This window comes from Haplochromis burtoni, unplaced genomic scaffold (genome assembly GCF_018398535.1).
Source record: "Haplochromis burtoni strain Fernald_Lab_line unplaced genomic scaffold, NCSU_Asbu1 Contig_11, whole genome shotgun sequence".
Taxonomy (NCBI): domain Eukaryota; kingdom Metazoa; phylum Chordata; class Actinopteri; order Cichliformes; family Cichlidae; genus Haplochromis; species Haplochromis burtoni.
Genome location: NW_024582372.1, coordinates 103,252 through 125,210, shown reverse-complemented (window position 1 = coordinate 125,210; position 21,959 = coordinate 103,252). Strand labels below are relative to the sequence as shown.

General features: G+C 40.8%; 2 protein-coding genes across 7 annotated transcripts in view; one reads left to right on the top strand and one right to left on the bottom strand.

Moving 5' to 3' along the window:
• The window catches only part of LOC102291990 (rho family-interacting cell polarization regulator 1), a 16,076-nt gene extending 8,629 nt beyond the window's left edge, over positions 1-7,447 (top strand). For 2 of the 3 annotated variants that reach the window (XM_005915224.3, XM_014340726.2), the window contains exons 11-16: positions 130-238; positions 2,654-3,229; positions 3,306-3,553; positions 5,184-5,280; positions 5,953-6,043; positions 6,130-7,447. In XM_005915224.3, coding sequence (XP_005915286.1) covers positions 130-238; positions 2,654-3,229; positions 3,306-3,553; positions 5,184-5,280; positions 5,953-6,043; positions 6,130-6,191 — 1,183 coding nt within the window. In that variant the 3' untranslated portion in view covers positions 6,192-7,447. The remainder of the gene's footprint in view (positions 1-129; positions 239-2,653; positions 3,230-3,305; positions 3,554-5,183; positions 5,281-5,952; positions 6,044-6,129) is intronic. The other variant, XM_014340731.2, reaches the window with a different exon arrangement.
• Positions 7,448-8,708: 1,261 nt separating this feature from the next.
• vrk3 (VRK serine/threonine kinase 3) lies at positions 8,709-21,406 on the bottom strand. Of its 4 annotated transcripts, XM_005915225.3 has the most exons (17): positions 21,202-21,290; positions 18,041-18,252; positions 17,866-17,949; positions 17,213-17,266; positions 16,511-16,624; positions 16,265-16,414; positions 15,146-15,292; positions 14,167-14,210; positions 13,945-14,011; positions 13,124-13,208; positions 12,924-13,026; positions 11,848-11,940; positions 11,628-11,760; positions 11,067-11,184; positions 10,928-10,986; positions 10,707-10,843; positions 8,709-9,080 (listed from the first exon to the last, which is right to left on the bottom strand). In XM_005915225.3, exons 2-16 carry the CDS (start codon positions 18,249-18,251, stop codon positions 10,707-10,709), a joined length of 1,599 nt encoding a protein of 532 aa, XP_005915287.1. In that variant the 5' UTR covers position 18,252; positions 21,202-21,290; the 3' UTR covers positions 8,709-9,080. The 4 variants fall into 4 exon arrangements, with proteins under 4 accessions (XP_005915287.1, XP_005915288.1, XP_042069445.1 ...); XM_005915226.3 differs by lacking the exon at positions 17,213-17,266; XM_042213511.1 differs by lacking the exon at positions 21,202-21,290 and having other exon boundaries at positions 8,709-10,843.
• Between the last annotated feature and the right edge of the window lie 553 nt (positions 21,407-21,959).

Sequence of the window (21,959 nt, the reverse complement as noted above, 5' to 3'; positions counted from 1 at the left end):
ACACACACACACACACACACACACACACACACACACACACACACACACACACACACACCTCAGTTTACATGTGCAGCTTTTTTTCTATGATTATTCACACGTCTTTTGTCTCGTTTCTTCTTTCTTCAGTCCGTTTGATAAGGATGACCAGACATCTTCCTCCAGCACAGTTTCTAAACGCCTGCTGTCCAATCAGAGCCCTCCAGACACACCCTCTATGCGAGAGCAGGTGTTTTATGTGAGTGACAACATGAGAAACATTCACCAACAGCTTTTTCCACTAACAACTTCTCCTTCACACCTGTTCTCCTAACATCGCTCGGTCCCAATTTCTATAAATCAGCTTCTTGCATTTATGCTAAACTGATGGGTGTCATTACTGTGGTTTCACTGGCCTGTTCTGTTTCAGCTGCTCCCCGACTGCTTCCTCTGTAGCGGTAGCGCTGATGTGTGTGAGGATGTTCGCAGAGGGTTGTGTGGGTGTGGTCGTGATGTGCCTGAGGCGAGCAGAGTGAACGATAGCCGTAGCGAGTTGTGTGACAGCAGCAGTATGTTGGAGCGGAGCTGTGGTCCTTGTAGCTGTTTAGTAGTGGTTGAGTAGAATTCCAATATGTTCCTCCTCTTCCTCGCCTCGATGAAGAGCATGGCTCGGTGTAGGCACTGGCAGAGCCGCTTGCTGGTCAAGGCCTTCCACGGGGTGGCGGCGGACAGGGCGGCGACCTTCCGTTGTGAACTCAGCCATGCAGCGCCTCAGTTCACCACAGCAGAGTCGGTGTGTTGGGATGTAGTCGTAGCTTTAATATAGTTTATAGTGACGGAACAATTATTAACTAGTTTGTTAATATCCAATCAGATCCTAACCCCCCCCCCTCAAAAAAACCCAAAAACTGATTGTTTAATTTTTAATTCCAACTGATCCAAGTTTTGTTGCGGAGATTTGAGTTTTTCTTATTTAATCAAGAAAGTTCAGTGTTTAAAGTAATGACATTTCACAAGTTACCAAGGTCCCAAAATTGTCCATCAACATCGCCTACACACAAACTTGCTATTGCTGGGTTGGACCCTCTTTTACCTTCGTTACCTCCTTAATTCTTCATGGCAGAGATTCAACAAGGTGCTGGAAATGTTCCTCAGAGGTTTGGTTCATAATAACATGATAGCATCCCAAAGGTGCTCTCTTGGATTGAGATCTGATTGTGGAGGCCGTTGGAGTACAGTGAAGTTATTGTCATATTTAAAAGTTGCAGTTTGAGATAATTTAAGTTTCGTGACACACAAGCAGTTGTTTTTATAACATCAAAGCTTTCAGCAGAGACAGGATGGTGGTCATGAAGGGATGGACATGATCAGCAACAATACTGAGGTAGTCTGTGGTGTTTAAGTATGGTTGGTTGTTGTGAAGGGGCTCAAAGTGTGTGGAAAAAAACATAGCCTCCACCGCCAGAAGCACTCTGAAGCGTCGACACACAGGATGGGTCCATGCTTTCATGCTTCCTTCAAATTCTGACCCTGCCATCTGAATGTGGCAGCAGGAATTGAGACTGATCAGGCCAGGAAACATTATTCCAGTCTTCTGTTGTCCGATGTTGGGGTTTCCTCAGTTTCCTTTTGATAGCTAAGAGGAGCAGCACCAAGTGTGGTCTTCTGCTGTAGCCCATCTGCTCCAAGGTTTGATGTGCTGCCATTCTTCTCTGATGTCTGGCATCAACAAAGCATTTTCAGCCAGAGAGCTGCTGCTCACTGGATAGTTTCTCTTTTTCAGACGGTTCTTTGTAAATCCCAGAGATGCTTATGTGGGGAAAATTGGTGCCAAGCCCATCTGGCACCAAAACCACACCATATTTGAAATCATTTAAATCCGAGCTCTTCCCCATTCTGATGCTCAGTTTGAACATGTGATTGGATGATTAGAGATTTGCATTAACGCAAAGTTGAACAGGTGTAACTAATGAAGGGGCTGATGAGTACATGTTACACTGGTGAGAATATTAGCAAAAAAACTGAGTGAGAAACCTAGGACACTGCATGCTCGTACAGAAGCATCTCTGCTTTATCACCTGTTTTACTCTAAATAGAACTACATTTACAAAATAAAAATCTTACGTCTAATAGGACCAGAAACAAGTGAGTTCATATGACAAACTCATCAGTGGAGCTTTTTTTCATAGATCACTGTGACATCAGCTTTACTTTTGTCCTGTCTTTCTCCCCTCAGACCCAACATTCATGTTACATGGCCGGCCCTCCCTGAGCCTGGTTCTGCCTGAAGTTTCTTCCTGTTAAAAGGAAGGTTTTCCTTCCCACTGTTGCCAAGTGCTTGCTCACTGTCCGATTGTTGGTATTTTCTCTATATTATCGTAAAGTCTTTCTCTTCCAGTCTAAAGCACCTTGAGGTCACTGTTGTTGTGGTTTAGCCCTATCCAGATAAAACTGAACTTTTCAGGGGATCATGTCCAACTTGAAAAACTGTGGCTTTGTTTTTGTGAAAACCCTGGAAACAGTCAGATTACTTTAGTTGAATGCTTTTATCTTTAATCTTCCCCCATTTAAAGCTTTAAGGATATAATTTAATGATAGGTGTTCAGTTAGCATTGTGCTGCGTATCACAGGTGATTTAGTTTCTTGTTCTGATCTCGTTTCCTTTCATCTCTAGTCTCTGCTGAAGCGTCAGGGGGAAATGGAGAATGGGACGGTCTGGTCCAACTCCTCTGAATCCTCCGATGACTCATCCAGTCCAGCACTGGCTCATCACGCTCAGAGACTGACGGCGTCCAACTTGCTGCAAACCACTCTCACCACTCAGCTGTCATTCACGCCACACAAGTCCAGTGCATCAACGCCCTCGCTCTCATCCAACCAAGAGGAGGATGAGACCGAAACCGGGGAGGTTTTTCCTCAGACGAATGGCCATCTCCAGGCTTCCTTCTCCCACGGCCTCGCCAGTGAGAGCAGCCCGGATTGTACCGCAACTGACAGAGTGTCTGTCCAATCAGAGGAGCTCTCTGAAACCTCGGCAGACCTGAGCTGCTCCTGCCCCGACATCTCTCTGCCTCCTGCGGCGTTTGTGCCTGCGGAGGTGAACGATGACGCGTCCGTGGACTCGTTAGCCCGGGCTGAACAGACTGAAGCACAGACAGACACTGAAGCAGCAGCAGAGGAACACAAGGTAGACCAAAGTCAACCACGCCAGTCCGTCCAGGAGATGAAACATGGCGAGGACGCTCCAGCGGTGAGTTCAGGAATAAATTTAACACATTCGTCTATAAACAGTGACGTATTTAACTCCTCCGTGTGTTTCTCCTCAGCCTCCTTTCCCCACATCTGCGAGTTTTAACCAGGAAGTCGAAACTGCCCTTGAAAGCTTCGACTTTCTCAACTGCTCCGATCTTGATGAAGAAGAGGAAGAAGAACAAGAAGACAGAGGAGAGAAAGAAGAGGAGAGAGGAGAAAAGGAAGAGCAGGATAATAAATGTAAAGAGGACCAAAACAAAAAGGAAGAGGAGGAAATAAAGGAGGAAGAAAAGAATGCAGAGAACCTGTACTGTGGAGGAAGGTCAGTCAGTGTGGGGACAGAAATGTTTGTCGACCGTGTCCACAACTGTTAACCTCGGTTTCTTTATAACAGACTATAAAGCTCCACACCAGCAGGTAGGAGCTGGTGTGGAGCTTTACAGTTAAGTATAAACGCAACTTTAAAAACTAATCATTAACCAAACTCAGAGAAACATGGAGCATTTAGGAGCTGATGAAACCGGAGATGAGAGACCCAAAAAGAAGCAAAATGAGAGGGAAAATCTTTGAAGATTAACATCAGGAATCGTTCTTGTGTCTCCATTTCTTCCATTGTCTTGAACATGTTTAGATTTTGATCCTCAGAGGTCATCGTGGCAGTAATTCTAGTTTAATCATCAACAGTCAGGTCTCCTCAGTACACTACTACAGTGTTTCCAGGTATTTGGCAGACGGATATTTCCAGCCATAATCTGCTGTGCAAATGCTGTTTATTATATTTCTTACTGTGTTATGAAATATCACAGCTTTGTTAACAATACTGTAGATGTTTAAAGTTCCTGATATCTGTGACTCTGAACTAAAAGGCAGAAATGTGAAAGTTTTATTCTGACTCTGTTGCTCGTAATAATTTAACGTGGCCGCTAATGTATACACGTGTACACATACTGTATGTCAAAGATGGACGTGGCTTACCAGAGGGGGTGAGGGGCAACTCTCCCCTCCCCATCTATATGGCTCTCATTTCCTTCAGTAGTTTTTGAGCTGCTCAACATGGCAAACAACAATCAAATTAGAAACTGCTGTTAACTTTCAGCACTCACAATCCGTGGCAATAGGACTTACCCTGCTTTGGGAGGAGGATCCCATTCTTTTTAAAGATTTTATTACATCACTAAGCTATTTGAGAGTAAAAACTATCATTAAACAACTAAACAAAACAGAAATGCACCGTATTCAGAGTCTCAGGAGACTCAGAAAAATCCTAGAAATATTCATGCTGTGTGTCAAACACACTGATATCAGATTTCCCTACAAGAGTGAGCTGTGCAGCTTCTTCTTTCTACCTGTTAGCAGCTACACACTGCTGTTGTGATATCCTGCAGTTATTCTACCTTTTTTCTTTTGTTTTTGATTTACTAGCTGTGAAGCTAGTTGTGAAGCTGCTGCGACAGGCTGATATAGAGGAGCTTTAAAACTGCTGATCTCAGTAATTTCAAGTTTTCTTCTTGCTTGTGTGGATATTTGCAGACCTGGGCAAAAGTGGACTCTGGGCTTGACATAATCAAAGCAGACTGTTTTCCTAGGAGAATCTACTGTAGAGGAATATTTATTAAACTGACAGCATTTTGTGGTGTTGAAATTTGGGATTATTTCATATTTTTAGCTTGTTTGTCCAGTTTCAAAGCACCAAGGTGGTGATGGCCAAAATAGAGTTTCAAAAAGAAACCAAATGGCTGATGTCACAATGCCTGTGCATCTTTTTTATACAGTCTGTGTGTACACATATATTTATGTGAGCTTCTTTATGCCCGGTAAAACATAACCGTGACGTTCTGTCTCAGAAACAGAAGTAACTCTAAGTCGAGAGATCCAGGCTGAACGTGATACTCTGTGTCAGTGAACAGGTGCATTTATGTCAATGTCACAGCATTTTGTTTTGTCTCACTCAGCAGTGACGAGGAAGAGGAGGCTGATGGTCTTGAGATCCTTATGGAAGCTCCAGAAGGATTTAGGAACTCTGATGAAGATCGTTTCTCTGAATCACAGGTAAACAGACTATAATGTTCTTTAATGCTCTGCGATTGATTAAGGTGTGGCGATGTGAGACGTTACATCTGTGATTGTAGCTCGTTAACGGCAGCATTACTATTTATTGCACAGTTTTCTTATAAAAATGCAGTGTTTTATAGTTGCTGTGGTCCATCCCACTTTAACTCTGGAGCTGTGTGTGTGTCACCTGTCATACCAGGTCTGTTTCTAGGTAGTGTGCACAATTTTGTTTGCACAGTGACAATAAAGGAATTTGACCTTGTAGAGTAAGAGTAGAATTTTGGGACATAATTATTCACACTGTGTGTTTAGCATAAAGCCTCAATCATACTTTCTATGTTTGTGAATCTGAGTTGAGTGACATAAATTTTATCATCTCACATGGGGTGTTGCATGTTTGCTTTTTGTGATCATATTGACGCGTCCATGGAGAATACACCACTAAAGAGAGGAGCCGAAAGAAGTGTATCAGAGTGCAGGGGGTGTAGCAATCCTTAACGTGTTTTAGTGCACACAGTTCATAATCTAAGAGGGTCGGTGCATATTCTAAATGCATGATGCATATATACATTCATGTTTTATGGTCACCATCTGATGTAGGTAAACTGAATCTATAAGGTGCTGCACCGTGCTGCCTTTACCAATGAAGAATTGTGTTTTATTTTTCAGGAGTCGAGCGTGGGTGACGTGCAGGATTTGGGTCATATAGAAATTTCTGAGGGTAAGGAAGAGGAGCACAGCGAGGGAGGCGAGGATGACGGTGAGGAGTCAGTCAGTAAACACAGGTGGTAGTTCTTCAAACTGCAGGTGTGAGGGGTTTAATTTTCCCTCTTTTTAATCTCACAGGAAAGGATCAGGACGAGGGTTGTTCTAGTCCCAGCCAGGTGGACCTACCTGACTTCGAGTGAGACCACGGATCCACACTTAAACCATTTCTCCCACTCTGGTGCCATCTGTGTCCCTCTTACACTGCAGGATTGGAGGCCTTGAGGATGTTCCACTTACTGCTCAGACAAACAGGCTCCTCCCAATCACGGTGGAGTTTGTGCACATATTCGCCTTGTTCTCACCAGGAATGATAAACCTCGAGGTTTCTATACCTCAGTCGTGACTGTAAACACACACACACACACACACTTCCTCCTCTTCGTCCTCTGACAGTAATCATACTTTGAACGCAGACTTTATCATGTGCTCTGGGTTAAAGTGGGACCCCACTTAAGTTTACACTTTCATAAACTGCTCCTGTCATGTGAAAAAAAACATTTCAGGAACAGCTTAAAAAGCGGCCTTTTTTGTTTTTTTTAAGTGATCTAATCATTTTCAGGTGGTTTTATAATTTCAAGTTGATGTTTTTCAAGCTACAGAGACGCATACAATCAGCTACCAAGATGCATTATAGTGACTTCAGAAAAAAAAAGAAAAAAGAGAGAGTATTTGTGGATATGGAAGAACTACCGAGGTATTGATTTTCAGTGTTAACTCTCTGCACAGCCCGGAGCTCTTTTATTGCGAGACAGGGCTTCTTGAGCATGTGATGTTTGTCTGAAGACATGAAGTCATTTCCAAAGCAGCAATGTACCCTGAAAGTGAGAATTTTAGGCTTTCAGAGACAGTTAATGTTTAGAAACACACTCGGAGTGAATTTAAAGGTCAAAATCGTACCAGCGCCTAAGCTGTTATTAGAAATGAACACTTGAAGGATAGCAGAAGTGCGAAACTGTATTTAAACCTGCATGTGTAGCTGCCTCACACACACATACATACACACACACTGCCAGCATGTCTGCATTACAAAGCTCAGCTGATCAGTTTAGGTGTGTAAGCTATGCTCCGCTCTGAGAAAGCCATCCGGTCTGTGACTGTGTCAAAAAAAAAAGAAGAAAAAAAAGAAGCCGCCTCACGGGGGCGATATAGTCCGTCATGCTTTACATGTTTCTTTAACAGCCTCGTCATTCAGAAAGTGCCTCAAGCGACGTTTAGGTTTTAAATGCCACGACAGGAGAGATCAGGCAAAGAGAACAGTGTTTATTTTCTGAATTACTTTGAGTGTGCACAATAAGAGATATTTACTGTTTCATATAAAGAATTGTATATGTCTTGAAATGTCGAAATGTTTATGTTCAGAAATGTTTAAACTTTATAAAGGTTTCTTTAAAATTAACACGTGCTGCTGTGTTGAATGAATCAACTTTAGTCATCTTTATGTCATCAGGAATGTGAAAGTATTTTATGTCCCCAAAATAACAGGAAAATGTACAGATGTCTGTTAGGGTGAGACTTGGTTACCTCTTAACTAGATACCGCTCAGTCATGGTTATATGAGCAGCCTCCCACCAAAGGCTTAAAGTGACCAAAGTGGGATTGTTTATGGATATTTATACTTCCTGTTGTTGCATTTTTACTTTTAAAATTGTTTCTTACTACAAACTCACCAGCTACTTTATAAGTACACCTGTTCAGCTGCTTAACACAAGTATCTAATCAGCCAGTCACATAGCAGCAACTCAAATGTATTTAAGCAGGTACATGTGAAGTTTAAACTGAGCATCAGAATGGAGAGAAAAGGTGATTTAAGTGATGTTGAACATGCTGGTCTACTGGGATTTTCCCACACAACCATCTCTAGAGTTTACAGAGAGTCGGTCAAAATATAGAAAATATCCAAAGGGTGAAAATTCCTTTTTGAACACCACACTGACCCTTAAAGCAGAAGATCACACAGGCTCACCAAAACTGGACAGTAGAAGGTTGGAAAGACTTTGTCTGGACTGACGAGTCAACAGTTCAGACTGTTGTTGGTATAAAAGGTGTGGGAGATGTGCTCTTGGCACACTTTGAGCCTTTAATACCCACTGACTGGCATTTAAACACTGCAGACTGACCGAGTATTATTGTTGACCATCTCCACATGACACATTTTTCTTACACTCAGGTTTTAATTTTATTGTAAATTTTTCCCTGTCTGCTCTCTTCAAACACAGTAACATTATTAACTGATACAGACGTCTCAAGGCAGAAACTCGATGCCCTCAGTGGTGATGAAAACAGCTCATTTGACAGAGGCTGGTTATGGTTACTAAAACAGTTGGGTTAAGCTTGGCAAAAGTCTCAAATAAAGAGGTCAGTGTGTGTTTGTGTAATTCCTGTGAGCCAACAGCCTCAGCCTTTCTCAGCCTTCTGTTTGTGAGCTACGACCAATCAGAAGAGTGGAGGTAAAGTATAAAGAGGTAAAATGGGCGAGATGTGCACAAAGGTCCGGTAAAAGATAAATAAGGATTATTTTTAACTCTGAGTCATGCAAAGCTACTCTCCCAAAATTCAGGGACAAAAATCTGGAGCTTGAAAAAAAAAAAAAAAAAAAAAGAACAGGTAGCAATAACCAGACGATGTATTCTTATCAGAAAATATCAAAGCTCACTGAGTCACTGTAAGAAATGTCGATATTTTATTTGTTGAAATGTTCAGCAGGATAAGTCAACAGAAAAAAAACATCTGTTATAAAAATCACCCTGTTAAATCTAACTACCTAACAACACTGCAACACACAAAATATAAAAATCAGTGCTTTAGGAATTTAAAACTTGTATTTCTTTGTGAGGCTGAAAACCACAGAAGCCTCAACAGGTCCATAAAGATGATAAACCCCCCCCACACACACACAAACTGTAAAACCAATGAATCGTTTACCTAATAAACTCATGACTTTCAGTGCAATAAAGCATCAGCATTTAAACACGACTTTAAAATAAGAAAACTCCAGGATCTTTCAGTCTCGTCTCTTTTGTGCGATCTCTCTGAAAATAAAACAAAGATTAGTCAGACTCAAAGGGTTTGATACATATGCAGCATCGCTGTCAGGTTGATGTCAGTTTTAACGCTTCAGTTTGGTTTAATTAAATCTCTGATAATCTCATCTGATCACAGTAATAATCCCCGTTTGCGTTCAGTCTGCTTGGATTTTGCCTGATCGGCTACATAGACAAAGGGCCCTTTCATATAAACGGTGGCAGCTGTATCTGAAGATTGTATGTCTTCTTTTGACTGGGGGTCACCACAGCGGATCATCTACCTCCATCTTACCCTATTCCTAACACCAACCCTCCGCTTCACTAACTCAGAGCTGTCCCTGAGCTGATGAAGTCATTTCGAATCCCCTCCATCTCAGTCACGCCCAATGAAAATCTAAGCATCTTTACCTCATGTTCATCTGCCACCTCTAGCTTTGCATCCTGTGCTGTAAATAATAAACATAATGTCTCCAACAGATGTAATTCATAATGACATCAGTGTATAAATAATACTTTTTAATATCTGATTGCAAAGAACAGTCCTGTACTATGATACAGGCTTTGAGGCTGAGCAAGGGGTCTTTAGCCTTGAGGTCTTTACCCACTGAGGGAAAAAATAAACAACATGAAATTCAAAAATTTTCAGATCTGAACTTGTCATGTAACGTGTATACACACTGAAAGGGTTTTTACAAAAGGTTTGCCCTCAGAAAAACTAAATCTAAAGAGAATGAAGTCCACATGAAGCGATGATGAGCTGGTCCTGATGTTTTTAAACAAGAAAAGGAAGAAACTGAGATTCTGGGTTCATTCGATTCTCAGAAGAAGGCAGCAGCAGGGAGAATTTCATGGTTTGATCCAGCAGTAGAAGCTGTATCACAACAGCTTTCGTACATATTTCAGGATGTCAGTGGGGCAGTTTCAGCTCTTGTCATCAGAGCTGGAGCCACATCTGAGAAGGCTGAGAAATAATTTCAGAGGCCGACTGACCTGAAGCAGCGTCCAGCTGTGTCTGAGGTAAAATAGTGTTATCTTACTATTTCTATATCACTGTTTATTAAGTAATGGCGCACATTTTGAGCTATGATTGCACTTCTTGCCAAATGCAGTGACCTGATTGGTCAGATCTATTAATTTAAAAAAAAAATAATCCTGTGAGAAACTCAGAATCGGATGAACCCAGAATCTCAGTTTCTTCCTTTTCTTATCTGAAAATTTTAGTTTTACAAAGATGTTTCAAGTCTTACTGGGGTATCACCATGGTAACTTATGCTGTTATATCTGTTAAGAGATCAACAAATATGAATCAACCTCCCAGTGACCAATCAGCTGTCTAAAAACAGCACCACCATCTCTGTGCAGATACAAAGAGGGTCTATGTGATGAGCATCAATGAGAAATATTAAGATCTTGGAGAATATGTTTAAACTTTTTACTTTTAAAGCAACTTTTTAAAAATATGCTCCTAAAACACAACACCTGAGCCTCGTTGACCTTTTATTCAGAAGGCAGGTAAATGAGCTGACTGCTGACATCAGGTAAAGAAAAGCTATTCTGGGTATGTTGAACTTGCCTCAGGTGCATGTGAACATCTTTATTTCTGAGTTTCAGTAAAGGCGGGTGTGTCCTCACCTAAAAATTGAGGGGCTCCTCCACCGATGCCCCCAGCTGCACTAAAGCGTCGCTGAGTCCGGCCTTCAGCGCTGAGTAATTGGGCTGCTCGGAGTACTGCAGAGCCATCACTGCAGTCAGGTACGTTTGAAATGCTCCTGGAGCACAAAAAACAGAAAGATATCACCAAAGAAAATGCAGGAAAATGTGGTATATGATACAGAAGAAACACTGGAACTCACTGGAAACGCTCCTCCTCCCAAAGCACTGGCTCAGAAGTGCAGGAACATCCTCCATGTACCTACAGCCATGTGTTATTTGCATTATGTTTCACACAGAAGGTTAAAATTACACAAAAATGACAGATTATCTCTCTCTTACCTCTGTTTCTCTGTGGCTATCTGCTGTGGTTGAGTGAGCTCGGTCCACGGCAGCAATCCAGTGTGCCAGTGCAGCATGCAGTAACCCAAAGACTGCAGGTCGCTGCGGCGAGATGGAGCTGAAAGAGTGTGATGACAAAAATCAGTAAACAAAAAAAGACCTCAGATTTACAAAAACATCTCCTTGTTTTTCCACGGGTGAAATTTGTACCTTTTAACTTCAAAATCTGTAAAAACAAAAAACAAAACAAAAACCACCTTCACATGTGAAAATAAAATCATACTAATGTGAAGCCATGGATGTTGCCAGGCAGAAAGAACAAAGGAAAGCCACAGAGAAGGATGGATGTAGTGACGCAAATGGTTGGTGTGATGGAGGAGGATGGTAGATGATCCGCTGTGGCACGAGCAGCCGAAAGAAGGAGAAGCAGATGTGAAGCCAGTGTTTGGCCAGATGGAGCGTGGTCAGAGCGCTCTGGTTTACAGCAGCTTACACGATGAAGTATGATTTAGTGACACTGACAGACTACAGATGGCTCAGTGGACCACAGAGGCAACACACCTGCTCCTTTATGCGCGTCCAGGCTGATGAACTGGACGGTGCCCTCGTGTGGCGTTCGGCTGGCTTCACGGTGCTCCACATGCTTTCCTCCTGGACCGTACCTGAAGGCATGGCAGTATCCTACAAGGTACACCTAGACACACACAAACACACAGAAGCAGCCTGGTTACACACACTTCAGGACAGAGTAGTGCAGTTTGAAGCTCAGAGCACGTCTTACCTGTGACCTCTGTCCTTGTTTTATGTACACGTTCTCGGCACTGATATCCGCATGAACGTATTCGTTTGAATGGATGTAGTGCAGCACGTCTAACTGCAAGGGAAAAGAAAAGTTAGTCTCTTAACGCTTTATCGCCCAGGCCTAATGGATTTATTTTGTAATTCTGGCTCTAAAATTAAAATAATAACTCATCTTTCCAAAACCATTAGAATTTTGTCTCTAGTGCTTGTGAAATGGGAACAACGATGGGCACACATAAACAGGTCAGCACAAAGAAAAGTAATCACTGTGCTTTCCAGTTCTTCTCAGACACACAACAACACAACTCCAGCTGTGAGCACAGAAGCCCCACCCACTTGCTGTCCAAGCCTTCCATTTGTGAAGGTCAGCCAATCAGAAACCAGCTGGCTTAAAGAAGTGGGTCTCAGGAGTGGAGCAGGAGCTCGTTTTTTGTGGGGGGTTTTTTTTTTTACTCAGCTATTGATTAAAATGACCAAGTGGGATTATTTATGACCTCATTATATTTTACACAGATTTTTTTTTTTTAATGGCTCTGTATGTTTATCATTCGTATACTGTTTCCTTCATCTACCTCACACAATGTGAAAGCTCTTCATCGTTACTTTGTGCATGCAGTTTCTGCATTTTTAAATGTCGCTGCTCTACCTCTGTTAGTGCAAAACATCACAGTTTAGTGAACAGAAGTGGAAAATTGGTTCTGCCGGAGGTTTCTTCCTGTTTAAAGGGAGATTTTCCTTCTCACTGTTGCCAAAGTGCTTGCTCATAGGGAGTCAAATGATTGTTGGGGGTTTCTCTGTATGTATGATTGTAAGTTCTACCTTACAATATAAAGCGCCTTGAGGTGACCATTGTTGTGATTTGGTGCTGTATAAATAAAATAAAATTGAACTGAACAGAATAGAAGGTTAAAGGAAGAGGAGCTAAAGCAGCTCGTTTCAGACTGTGTCTACACAAAAGTCCAGTAAGAGATAAATAAGCATTATTAAGAAGAGGAAAAAGTAAAAAAGGTCCACTTTTAGAGTATTTGTGTGACTAGACAATTCAAAAACACCAACTATTCTATAGGCCAGCTGAAGAACAACTTCCTCAGACAGAGGCTGATTTTCTTTCTCGATGATGGACTGGAGCGACTCGCCAATGCTGGGAAAAATTAGAAACCTACAGAAACGAAAATAAAATGAAATTAATGTAAACAGATTTACAGGTCAAAGTAAGATGCTTTCATATGTTTTGTATGTGCACGTAAAGCTCACACCTGTACGAGTCTGTATGGAGACCAAAGCCAACGCAGGAAGGAATCCCCAGGAAATCCAGCTTGTTTTGCTTGACCCACTTTTCCACTACAGAGAAAACAAGTTTTAGTAGGAAAATCATCACACAGGCAGAAAACACTGTGTATATGTTCAGATGCACTGCCTTCAGAGTCTGAAAAGTCAGTTCAGAAAAGTTTTCAATCTACATTCTTTCTCACAGCCAGCAGAGGGCGACTCTTCTCGCTATAAAACAAACATCTATGAGAAAATGACCCTTATCATTGAATACACCTCCCTGAAGAGTTCGTCACTAAATCAACAGCTTAAGCGCTTTGAATATCACATGATGGTCAATCTGTAATTCACGGCCCCTGTTAGAGATTGCGGCCCTCGCCGTCTGGTTTAATAAAACTGAGAATGTGATGACAGAAATCGTCAAATCAAGGTTTTAAAACAGGAGTCCACAAGCCAAAGGGTGAAGTTGCTGTGCTGTGATGAGGGTTAAAGACACAACAATGCTCCTCTGATGCCTATCAAGTCAAACAGATGTATTACAGCTTCATGCCTCAGCTGTTAGCGTTTCTTTCTGACTCATTTGTCACCTTTGAGAGTTTAGTTTTGAGTCACCTGGTAATTTAAATCCTTTGTGTCAAAGTGAATGTTCTGTGCACAGACAAAACATCCTAACCCTCCATAGGTGATAGAAACAGTCACAGAAACTTATCCTCTGTCTTTATTGAAATCAGAATAAAGTCAGCTTTGGGAACTAATTCTGGTAATTATGGGCTTCTAAACGTGACAGAAAAGCACAATAAATCCTCACCGGACGCCGGTTTAGCAGCTCTCTGCAGGAAGTTCTGTTCATTGAAGATTCTTCCATCTTTAGCTCCCTAAAAGTGAAAAATAAAATATAACTTTGATTTTTTTTTTTGGCACAGGGAAATTCAGGAGCAGAAGAAGCATTACAACAAAGTAGAGAGCAATTCAACGGATTATTGGGAAATAAACTGAAAAGCAGACACATTTATCTACCGTTTGTACTCACCAGTTTGAGGGTGTGATTCAACTCCTTTGAGCTTGGCCGAGAAACTGAAGAGAGAGAAACCGCTTTATTCATCTGTGATCATAAAATGTTCTATTAATATTTATCTTTTCTAAGTCAATAAATAGTCAACTGGTTTATCCTGCTGGAGTGCAATGCAGTGTTGACCAGCTACACTGGATTAGTCCTCCCTTTGCTTTAATAAAGTTTACTGGACTCAAACAGATAGAATATAGACTTGACTGATTGCATTAAATGTGGGCTGCAGTTATTATGTTTCCCTATTTGTGGTATGCTGTAGTTCATAGTACATCCAGTATCACTTTAAAGGTTAAAAACCTTGATGAGGGGCATGACTTTTGTAAATCACTCCAGCTTCTGATCAGTCACGCATGATCCAGCTTTGGTTGTACTCTGATAGAAAACATCTGCATGTAGAGAATTTGCTGAAATGCAATCTCAAATCCATGGACTATCATCTGCCAGCGATGTTGGGTTACGTAACGTAATCCCTGGTTCTTTGATAAACGTGTGAGGGGTTTCACTATGGGAATACAGACCACTCGAGCTGTGCTCAGAGCCAATCAGCCCTTCCCTGCTCATCATCGGTTTCTTCCCATGAGAAACCACACTGAGCTCCTTCAGCACACCCAGGCTAATTTGGATGCCAGAACATCACCGAACACGCTGCACTGAGTGAGTCCTTTTAAAGACGTGTGCTTATAGTTACACTCTGGGGACAGCGACCATATTCCTTCTCAGTGACAATAACAGCTGGTCGATGCATCACAGAAACGTCTGCTGCAACAACTCAACTAGACTTCCCTCAAACACGTTTTCTGCCAGGTGTTCATATTGAGTTTGCTCAGTGGGACACAGCACATCAGCAATCACCACGACTATTTCACGTGAGTCAAACTCTTCAATTGTACATTTGTCTTTGTTTTCATGTGTTCCCCTTATGTCTTGTGACCAGTCCTACCTTCGTAGAGCAGCTCGGTTGCGCTCTGACTGAGCTGCCTGATCAGCTTCCACTTCTTGCCGGTCGTGTCGGTCACCTCCTCACCTTCAGGCAGCGGTTCCACAGAGGATGCATGCTTTGTCTTCCTGCCTTTATTTTTTCCAGTTGCTGCAAGTTAATGAAAACACTTCAAATTAATTAGTGCAGGAATAACCCCCCCCACACACACACACACACACACACACACACAAAATTACACACCTAAAGTATGCTGTGCTGTGATCGACTCAACAAAATCTTTTTGTACAAAGAATTTGTAAAAAATTTCTGCACACTAGAAGAAATGGAAGAAAGAAAGACGACTATTTCTTTTTACTGATTTTAATTTAACTTAAGTTTAATTTATTGATAAATTTATTTTACTAAGCTGAAACTAGTCCACGCTGAGAAGCTTTGGATTTAGTTTTTATTATTACTATTTGCCTCTCATGTATCAGAAGCTTTATGTGAATTCTGTTTATAACAGTGATTCCTAAAGTGTGGGCTGCAAAGGTACTGCAGGTGGGCCACAGAAACACAAATTCAGTTTGAAATTACTCACAAGTATGTACGCTCTGAAAGCATTTAAATATTTATATAAAAAGTGAATTAAATCCATTAAGAGGAGGTGGTTAGTTTGTGACTTTACTCCTTAGTCTTAACTAGATGTAATGTTCTTGTATTGAAGTTTGTGTCCGAGTGGCAGGTTTCTCACACGTTCTCCTTAAAAGCTTTCCACATGACTGATGAGCATTAGGAATTTTTGATTGGATTTAAGATTGGGGGCCCCCATGAGATTTTCTGGTATACAAGTGAACCATAGCACTTTTGTAAAAGAAGTGGTTAAATTTAAAGGTAACTCTGAAAAGCCTAAGGGGGAAAAATGTAATTAAATTATTAATTGAATAGATATTCTAAGAGAAATGAATGATTACTCTTGTTACAGCAATAAAACTGCAGTAAATGTGGTGATTGTAACGACACCAGAACAACAATAAAGCTCCCGATCATTAAACATTTTGTGATATTTATACAAACCTATCAGTGTACTTAACAATGTGTGTAACATGCTCCTGTTACATCATTCAACGTGTAGCTCACCTTTTGCAGGAGACTTAGAGTTTGGTGAGGAAACAGGTGAAGCTCCATCTACTGCTGATCTCCCCTCTATCCAGCCTGTTTTTGCAGACAGCTTCTTTTCTTCTTCTTCCTGCTTTTTCAAAGGACTGCTGAGCTTCCCTTTCCTTTGCACTACACAGCAACAGTTAACAAAGCAAAGAGGAAAGGTAATGGAGATTTCATAAAAGAACTGCAGGAACGGGCAGATAAATCAGTGCTTCTGCTCACCAGATCGAGGAGATTTTGCAACAGGAGACTCTACGATTGGCTGCGCCCCAGTGTCAAGTTTAAAGGTGACCGTGTTCTTCTTTGGTGGAGATTCCTGCAACCCAGCGTCATTATCTGTGGAAGCAAAGTACTTCTGGTTCAGGGCTTCAACTGATTGTGATTGAGTATGACTAATTTGACTAGTTTGTCCAGACAAAGCAGTCTGGACAAACATAAAAAATATAAGCTACAAGGTTATGCATCCAAATAAGCATAATAACATATACTTAGAGGTAATAAATAACTGGGGGACAAATATAATTACAAACACGAACAAAATAAGTGGAGTAATCTATAGGCACAGTGAGTAAAGAGTTAAAGTAATCAATAAAAAAAAACATTGGGGGGAAAAAAAGGAATAAAGCTTCCTTTGACTGTGAGAAATGACATCACATCTTTGAAGCCACAAGGAACCGGATCAGGGTTTAGCTGACTTCCAGACGTGTGAGATACGACACGCTGATAACAGAAATGTAAAAGAAAGACTTTTTTTGTTGCACAGAGGTACAGGGAACAAGTGAACCCCCAAAACATCAATGAAGGGTTCGTATTTATCTGCATCACTAAAACATCAGACATGGGGAGCCGGTTTAGCTCACTGGGGTGAGCACATGGCGTATAGCTAAGAGCGGCCGGCCAATATTTGAATCCGAAATTACTTGCCGCATGTCTTCTTCTCTCTCTCTCCCTCCGCTTTCCTGTCACTCCTCACTGTTCCTATTCAATAAAGCCAGAAAAGGCCAAAAAAAAAAAAAAACAAACCCCAACAGATTTTCAAAATCTTAAAAAAAACCCTCAACAACATACAAAACAGACATTCATGAAGTCATCGATCCAGAACTCAAGTATTTTACAGCATGAATAAAACACATGGCTTAGATCATAAGCCACATGTAAGCCACAGTACTTGAATGTATACTAAGGACAGCTTTCTTGCACCATTGATCTACCAGCCTGATTCCAAACTCCAGGGCCATCCATCAGCCAAGTGATTTTTAATTCACTCTAAAGGCCAGAAGAGCCTCCCATTGCCTTTCAGTGTAATGTAATGTACTCACATTTACAAAGCACTTTAACTATAAGTTTGTTCTATACATTTTGAGGTCTTCAGACCCACCAGTGCACGAACTCCACAAAGAAAGGCCCCAGCTGGAATCACAGTGAAGCTACAAAAGGTGGAGTTTTTAGAACTAAACAACTTCAGGGAGCTGAACCCTTTGGTTTGACATCCCTGCTCCAGCTGAATTTACTCATGCTGTTTTCATACCTCATTATAACTGACATCTTAACAGGATAACCTGTATGATCTCCTTTACCTTCTTTGTCCAGACAAAGGGTTTTGCGAGTCCTTCGCAGTGCAGGACGTGGTGTTAACGAACTTAAAGTGTCAAATCCCTGGACTGGACACAGAGAGAGATTGTTACATTGTTAAAGCTAAATTACTTGGTATTTTAAGTATTTATTTGATGACATACTGCCACCTGTATTCACCTGTACTGAGTTCACAGCTCGTGCTTGGAGTGGGGCTTGGATTAACTACAGATGTTGCTGCTGCATTTCTCAGAGGCGAGGAGAAACTTGAGTTCACAGATTCAGATTGAAATGGACTTTCAGGACCGGGAAGTTTCTCCCCACATGAAGGACAGAATCTGAATTCAGGCTGTAACTTTGTCCCACACTGGGGGCAGAAATGGAAAGGCATTCTGCAAGAGTGAGGATAAAACATGATTATACATCAATCATCTGCTCCAGCCACGTCGTGTATCTGTCCGAGGTTTATCGTGTGGATCAGGAAACTACACACAAACAATCTGACAGTTGTTGGCTGGTAACTCTGTTAGAAATGAATTCGTAGCACAGTTTTTAGCCACATCAGTCTTCACAAAAGCTTTGCAAGTGTCACAAAAAAGTTTTCAGAAAATAAAGTCAAGTTCATAATTCTACTCCCAAAGTAAACATGAGTTTACTGAGAGGATTCTGGATATTTCTTTTTATCAGTGCAGAGGTAATATTATATAAACCAGGCTATGAATGTTAATATATCCCTCTGCAAAAATGGACAGCTTTAGTGAGTGCAAAGACTACATGAGATTTTAAGCTTTAAGTATGGGGGGGAAAAAACAAAACAAAAACATCCATCCACTTTCTTAATGGTAGGTTTTTCAGCATTGTACCCTCTGCAGCATTTTATCAGCAGGTGTCCTGAGATTATTCATTCTTCTCTCTCCAGCATCGCCTCCACCTTCACTCCTCCCTCCCTACAGAGCTCAATGTTGTCTGCAAACATAATTCTGTCTATCACCACTGCAAACAAGAAGAGGCTCAGAGCCAATCCTTGAAGTAATCTAACTCCCACCTTGAAACCATCTGTTAATTCTACTCCTGACTGACTTCCTTCATGGAGCGCCACAGTTGGCACCCTATCATATCTGTAGATCCACAAAGAATCTCGCTCTGATCTTCACTATGCACCTCCACCAACACTCTGGCTCATGGATGGAGCCAGCATATTACTGATTACTTGCCTGGTTAAAAAAAACAAAACCTTGTGGTGACCCACTATATCACCTGGGGGTACAAACTGGTGTTACATGAAAGTATAGCTTGGCCCCATTTCAACTTCTGTTATCTCACCATACAGTATAGAGATGGTTTGGACATAAAGTCATAGTAGTTGTCTCCTCACACTCTGTTGACAGCTTTAGTTAATTTTGGAAGATTTAAAACTCATAAAAAGTAATTTACAAACAGTACCTAAAAGATTATTTATTGAAAATTCTAGACACATTTTTTTTAAGACAACAATTAATTTAGAGGTAAAGATCCCAATTTAGAGAGCATCTTTTATACTTTAATCATATAAATGCTGTTAAAATTATAGATACTCTTTAACCGTAACCAAAGCTTCAAATAATGAGGTACGATCACATTCAAGAAATCCCTCTCAGAAAAAATAAAAACTCGAGATTTAGACTGCTAAATGTTGAGTTTCTGACCTTTTTTTTTTTTTACACTGTTGACTTTTTATGGAAGACATGGTCTTTATCAAACAGTCAGCTCATGTACATGTAGCAACACTTATGTTTGGGAGAAGCACCAAAACAAAGTTAAAATGAGAAATTAAATATCTCATTTCAGACAGAAGATAAATGCAGTGCCTGGACCAGTGCTCGATATAAGATACATAAAGACCAATTTTGACCTGTGAAACATGCAAAAATGATACACTATTGTGCAAGTCTTGAACCACCCCTCATTTAACACTGACATATAAATCGTTCAAACGTCAAAAGGGGCACCTAAACTAAGGGATGAACCAGTGTTGTCCACACATAACTGAAAATTTAGCAAAATATAACTTAAAATATTATGTTAAAATAAATGAATCTATGAATAGTGTCAAAGATAACACAGTTTAACAGACATAAAATAGTATTTTTGCAACAACAAGGTGAACCTCAGAGCTATTAGCTGAAAACTTGATATGTCTCAGTGGGATGTACAGTGTGCCCTTAAAAAATGAAACTGGACAAGAAGAAGACTAAAGAACAAGTGTCACAGGACAAGAAGAGAAAGTCGTGTTCTTAAGAATCAGATAAAAAAAAAAAATCCAGCAAAGACTTGAAAAAGGCCCTGAGTGATGAAGTCATTTTATGTATGACAGCGTTTTAATAGATAAAGATGAATGGCTTAAACATGAACTGAGCTGCGGTTTGGGGAAGGCATCAAAGGGTACTGGCAGCAGTTCCCGGGCCTGGCACGAAAACGAACAGTTTGTAGAACTGGGGGACTGAGATAAGAACCGGAAGGAGCGTGTTTGGAGGCGTGGTCCCGCTCCTGAAATTCACATACTTTATCTCCAAAACATTGATCCAGCTACTGTTCACAAAAGCTTAATCAGAAATGGTTTCATTAGCTGTCAAGAATCAATGTATAAGGAAAGAGAAACAGGGAGTTTGAGAGTGATCCCAAACACACTGCCAACACAGTAAAAACACCTGCACAGAAAACACACACAGTGCAACACTACCAGTCATGAATTGGTCTCCCCAGAGCCCGGACCTCGACATTATTGAAGCCTGTGGGATCATGTTGACAGAGAACAGACTAAAAAGCAGCTAACATCCAAAGAGCAACTTTGAACGTCCTTTAAGAAGCCTGGAAAGCTATTCCTGAAAACTACTTAAATAAATTACTAGAAAGCTTGATTAAGAGATTTCAGGCTGTGTTTCAGAATCAAAGGTGGCTCCACATTTAGCAAAGCTCTGCCTGCTGGATTGTGTTGCATAACTTTTTCCAGGGAACCGTTAAGAAGAGGTTTAAACGGGGCGTAAAGGAAACTACAGTCCTTATCGCGACAGGAACTCCTTACTTAGAAAATATAAAATAGCTGAAGACCGAGTACGTTTCACATGAAGTTTATTTCAGCGTGTTTGCCGCTTTCAGTTTAATTAACAAATAAAAAACACTCATATACTGACCAAACATTCGTGTTAGCTAGCTAAAAGTCAAGCAAAACTTTGAAAAACCTTTCGGGCGGAAGCGCCGCCAAAGTACTGATATTAACTTTTGTTTAAAATAAGTCTAAAAATTTTGCACCTGGTTTTGTTCGTATATAATAAAAACCTACAAACAGTTAAAACGTCTGGTACCTTTGTTTTGCTGCTTCTTCTTCACCGCATTGACAATCTCACAGGTGGAGCTACGCAGGCGTAATGCTGCCCTCTGCAGGACTTCAGGACAGTTGCAACCAGCTGTGCTAAAAACCACAAAGTGAGATCTTCTTCTTCTTCTGTCATTTTTAACGGCAGCTTGCATCCAAAGATGCTGCACTACTGCCATCTCCTGGCTTTTACTCTCACTTCACTTCTAAATCCTTAGAGCCTCTCGATGCACAAAGCAGGATTATAAGAGTTTTGTATTTTATAATTAGTCTATTTCATTATAATTCATTTTAGTTGCTCCCGTTAGTTCACTTTCCAAAGCGAATTTTCTCGTTTCACGTTAGTTTTTGTTTGAAAATGTTTTCATGGTAGCTTTAATTATTCAATGATACAATGCTATGAAAAACTATTTGCTTCCTTCCTGAGGTTTGTTTTTTTTTTAATTTGTTTAAAATTTGTTTGATCATCTGAAACATGTGACTGTGAAAAAAAATATTGGGTATCATCATAATATCTTTTTGCCAAATGTGAGCTTTTGTATTCTTTTTTGTCAGCAATGATTTTTCCCCTTCTAACTCTCCCATTGATGCCATTTTTGTCCATTCTCTTTCTTTTGTTGAATCATGAACTCTGACCTTAACTGAGGCCAGACAAGCCTGCAGTTCTTTAGATGTTGTTCTGGGATCATTCTTGACCTCTAGGATGAGTTGTTGATGCACTCCTGGAGTAATTTTGGTAGGCCGGTC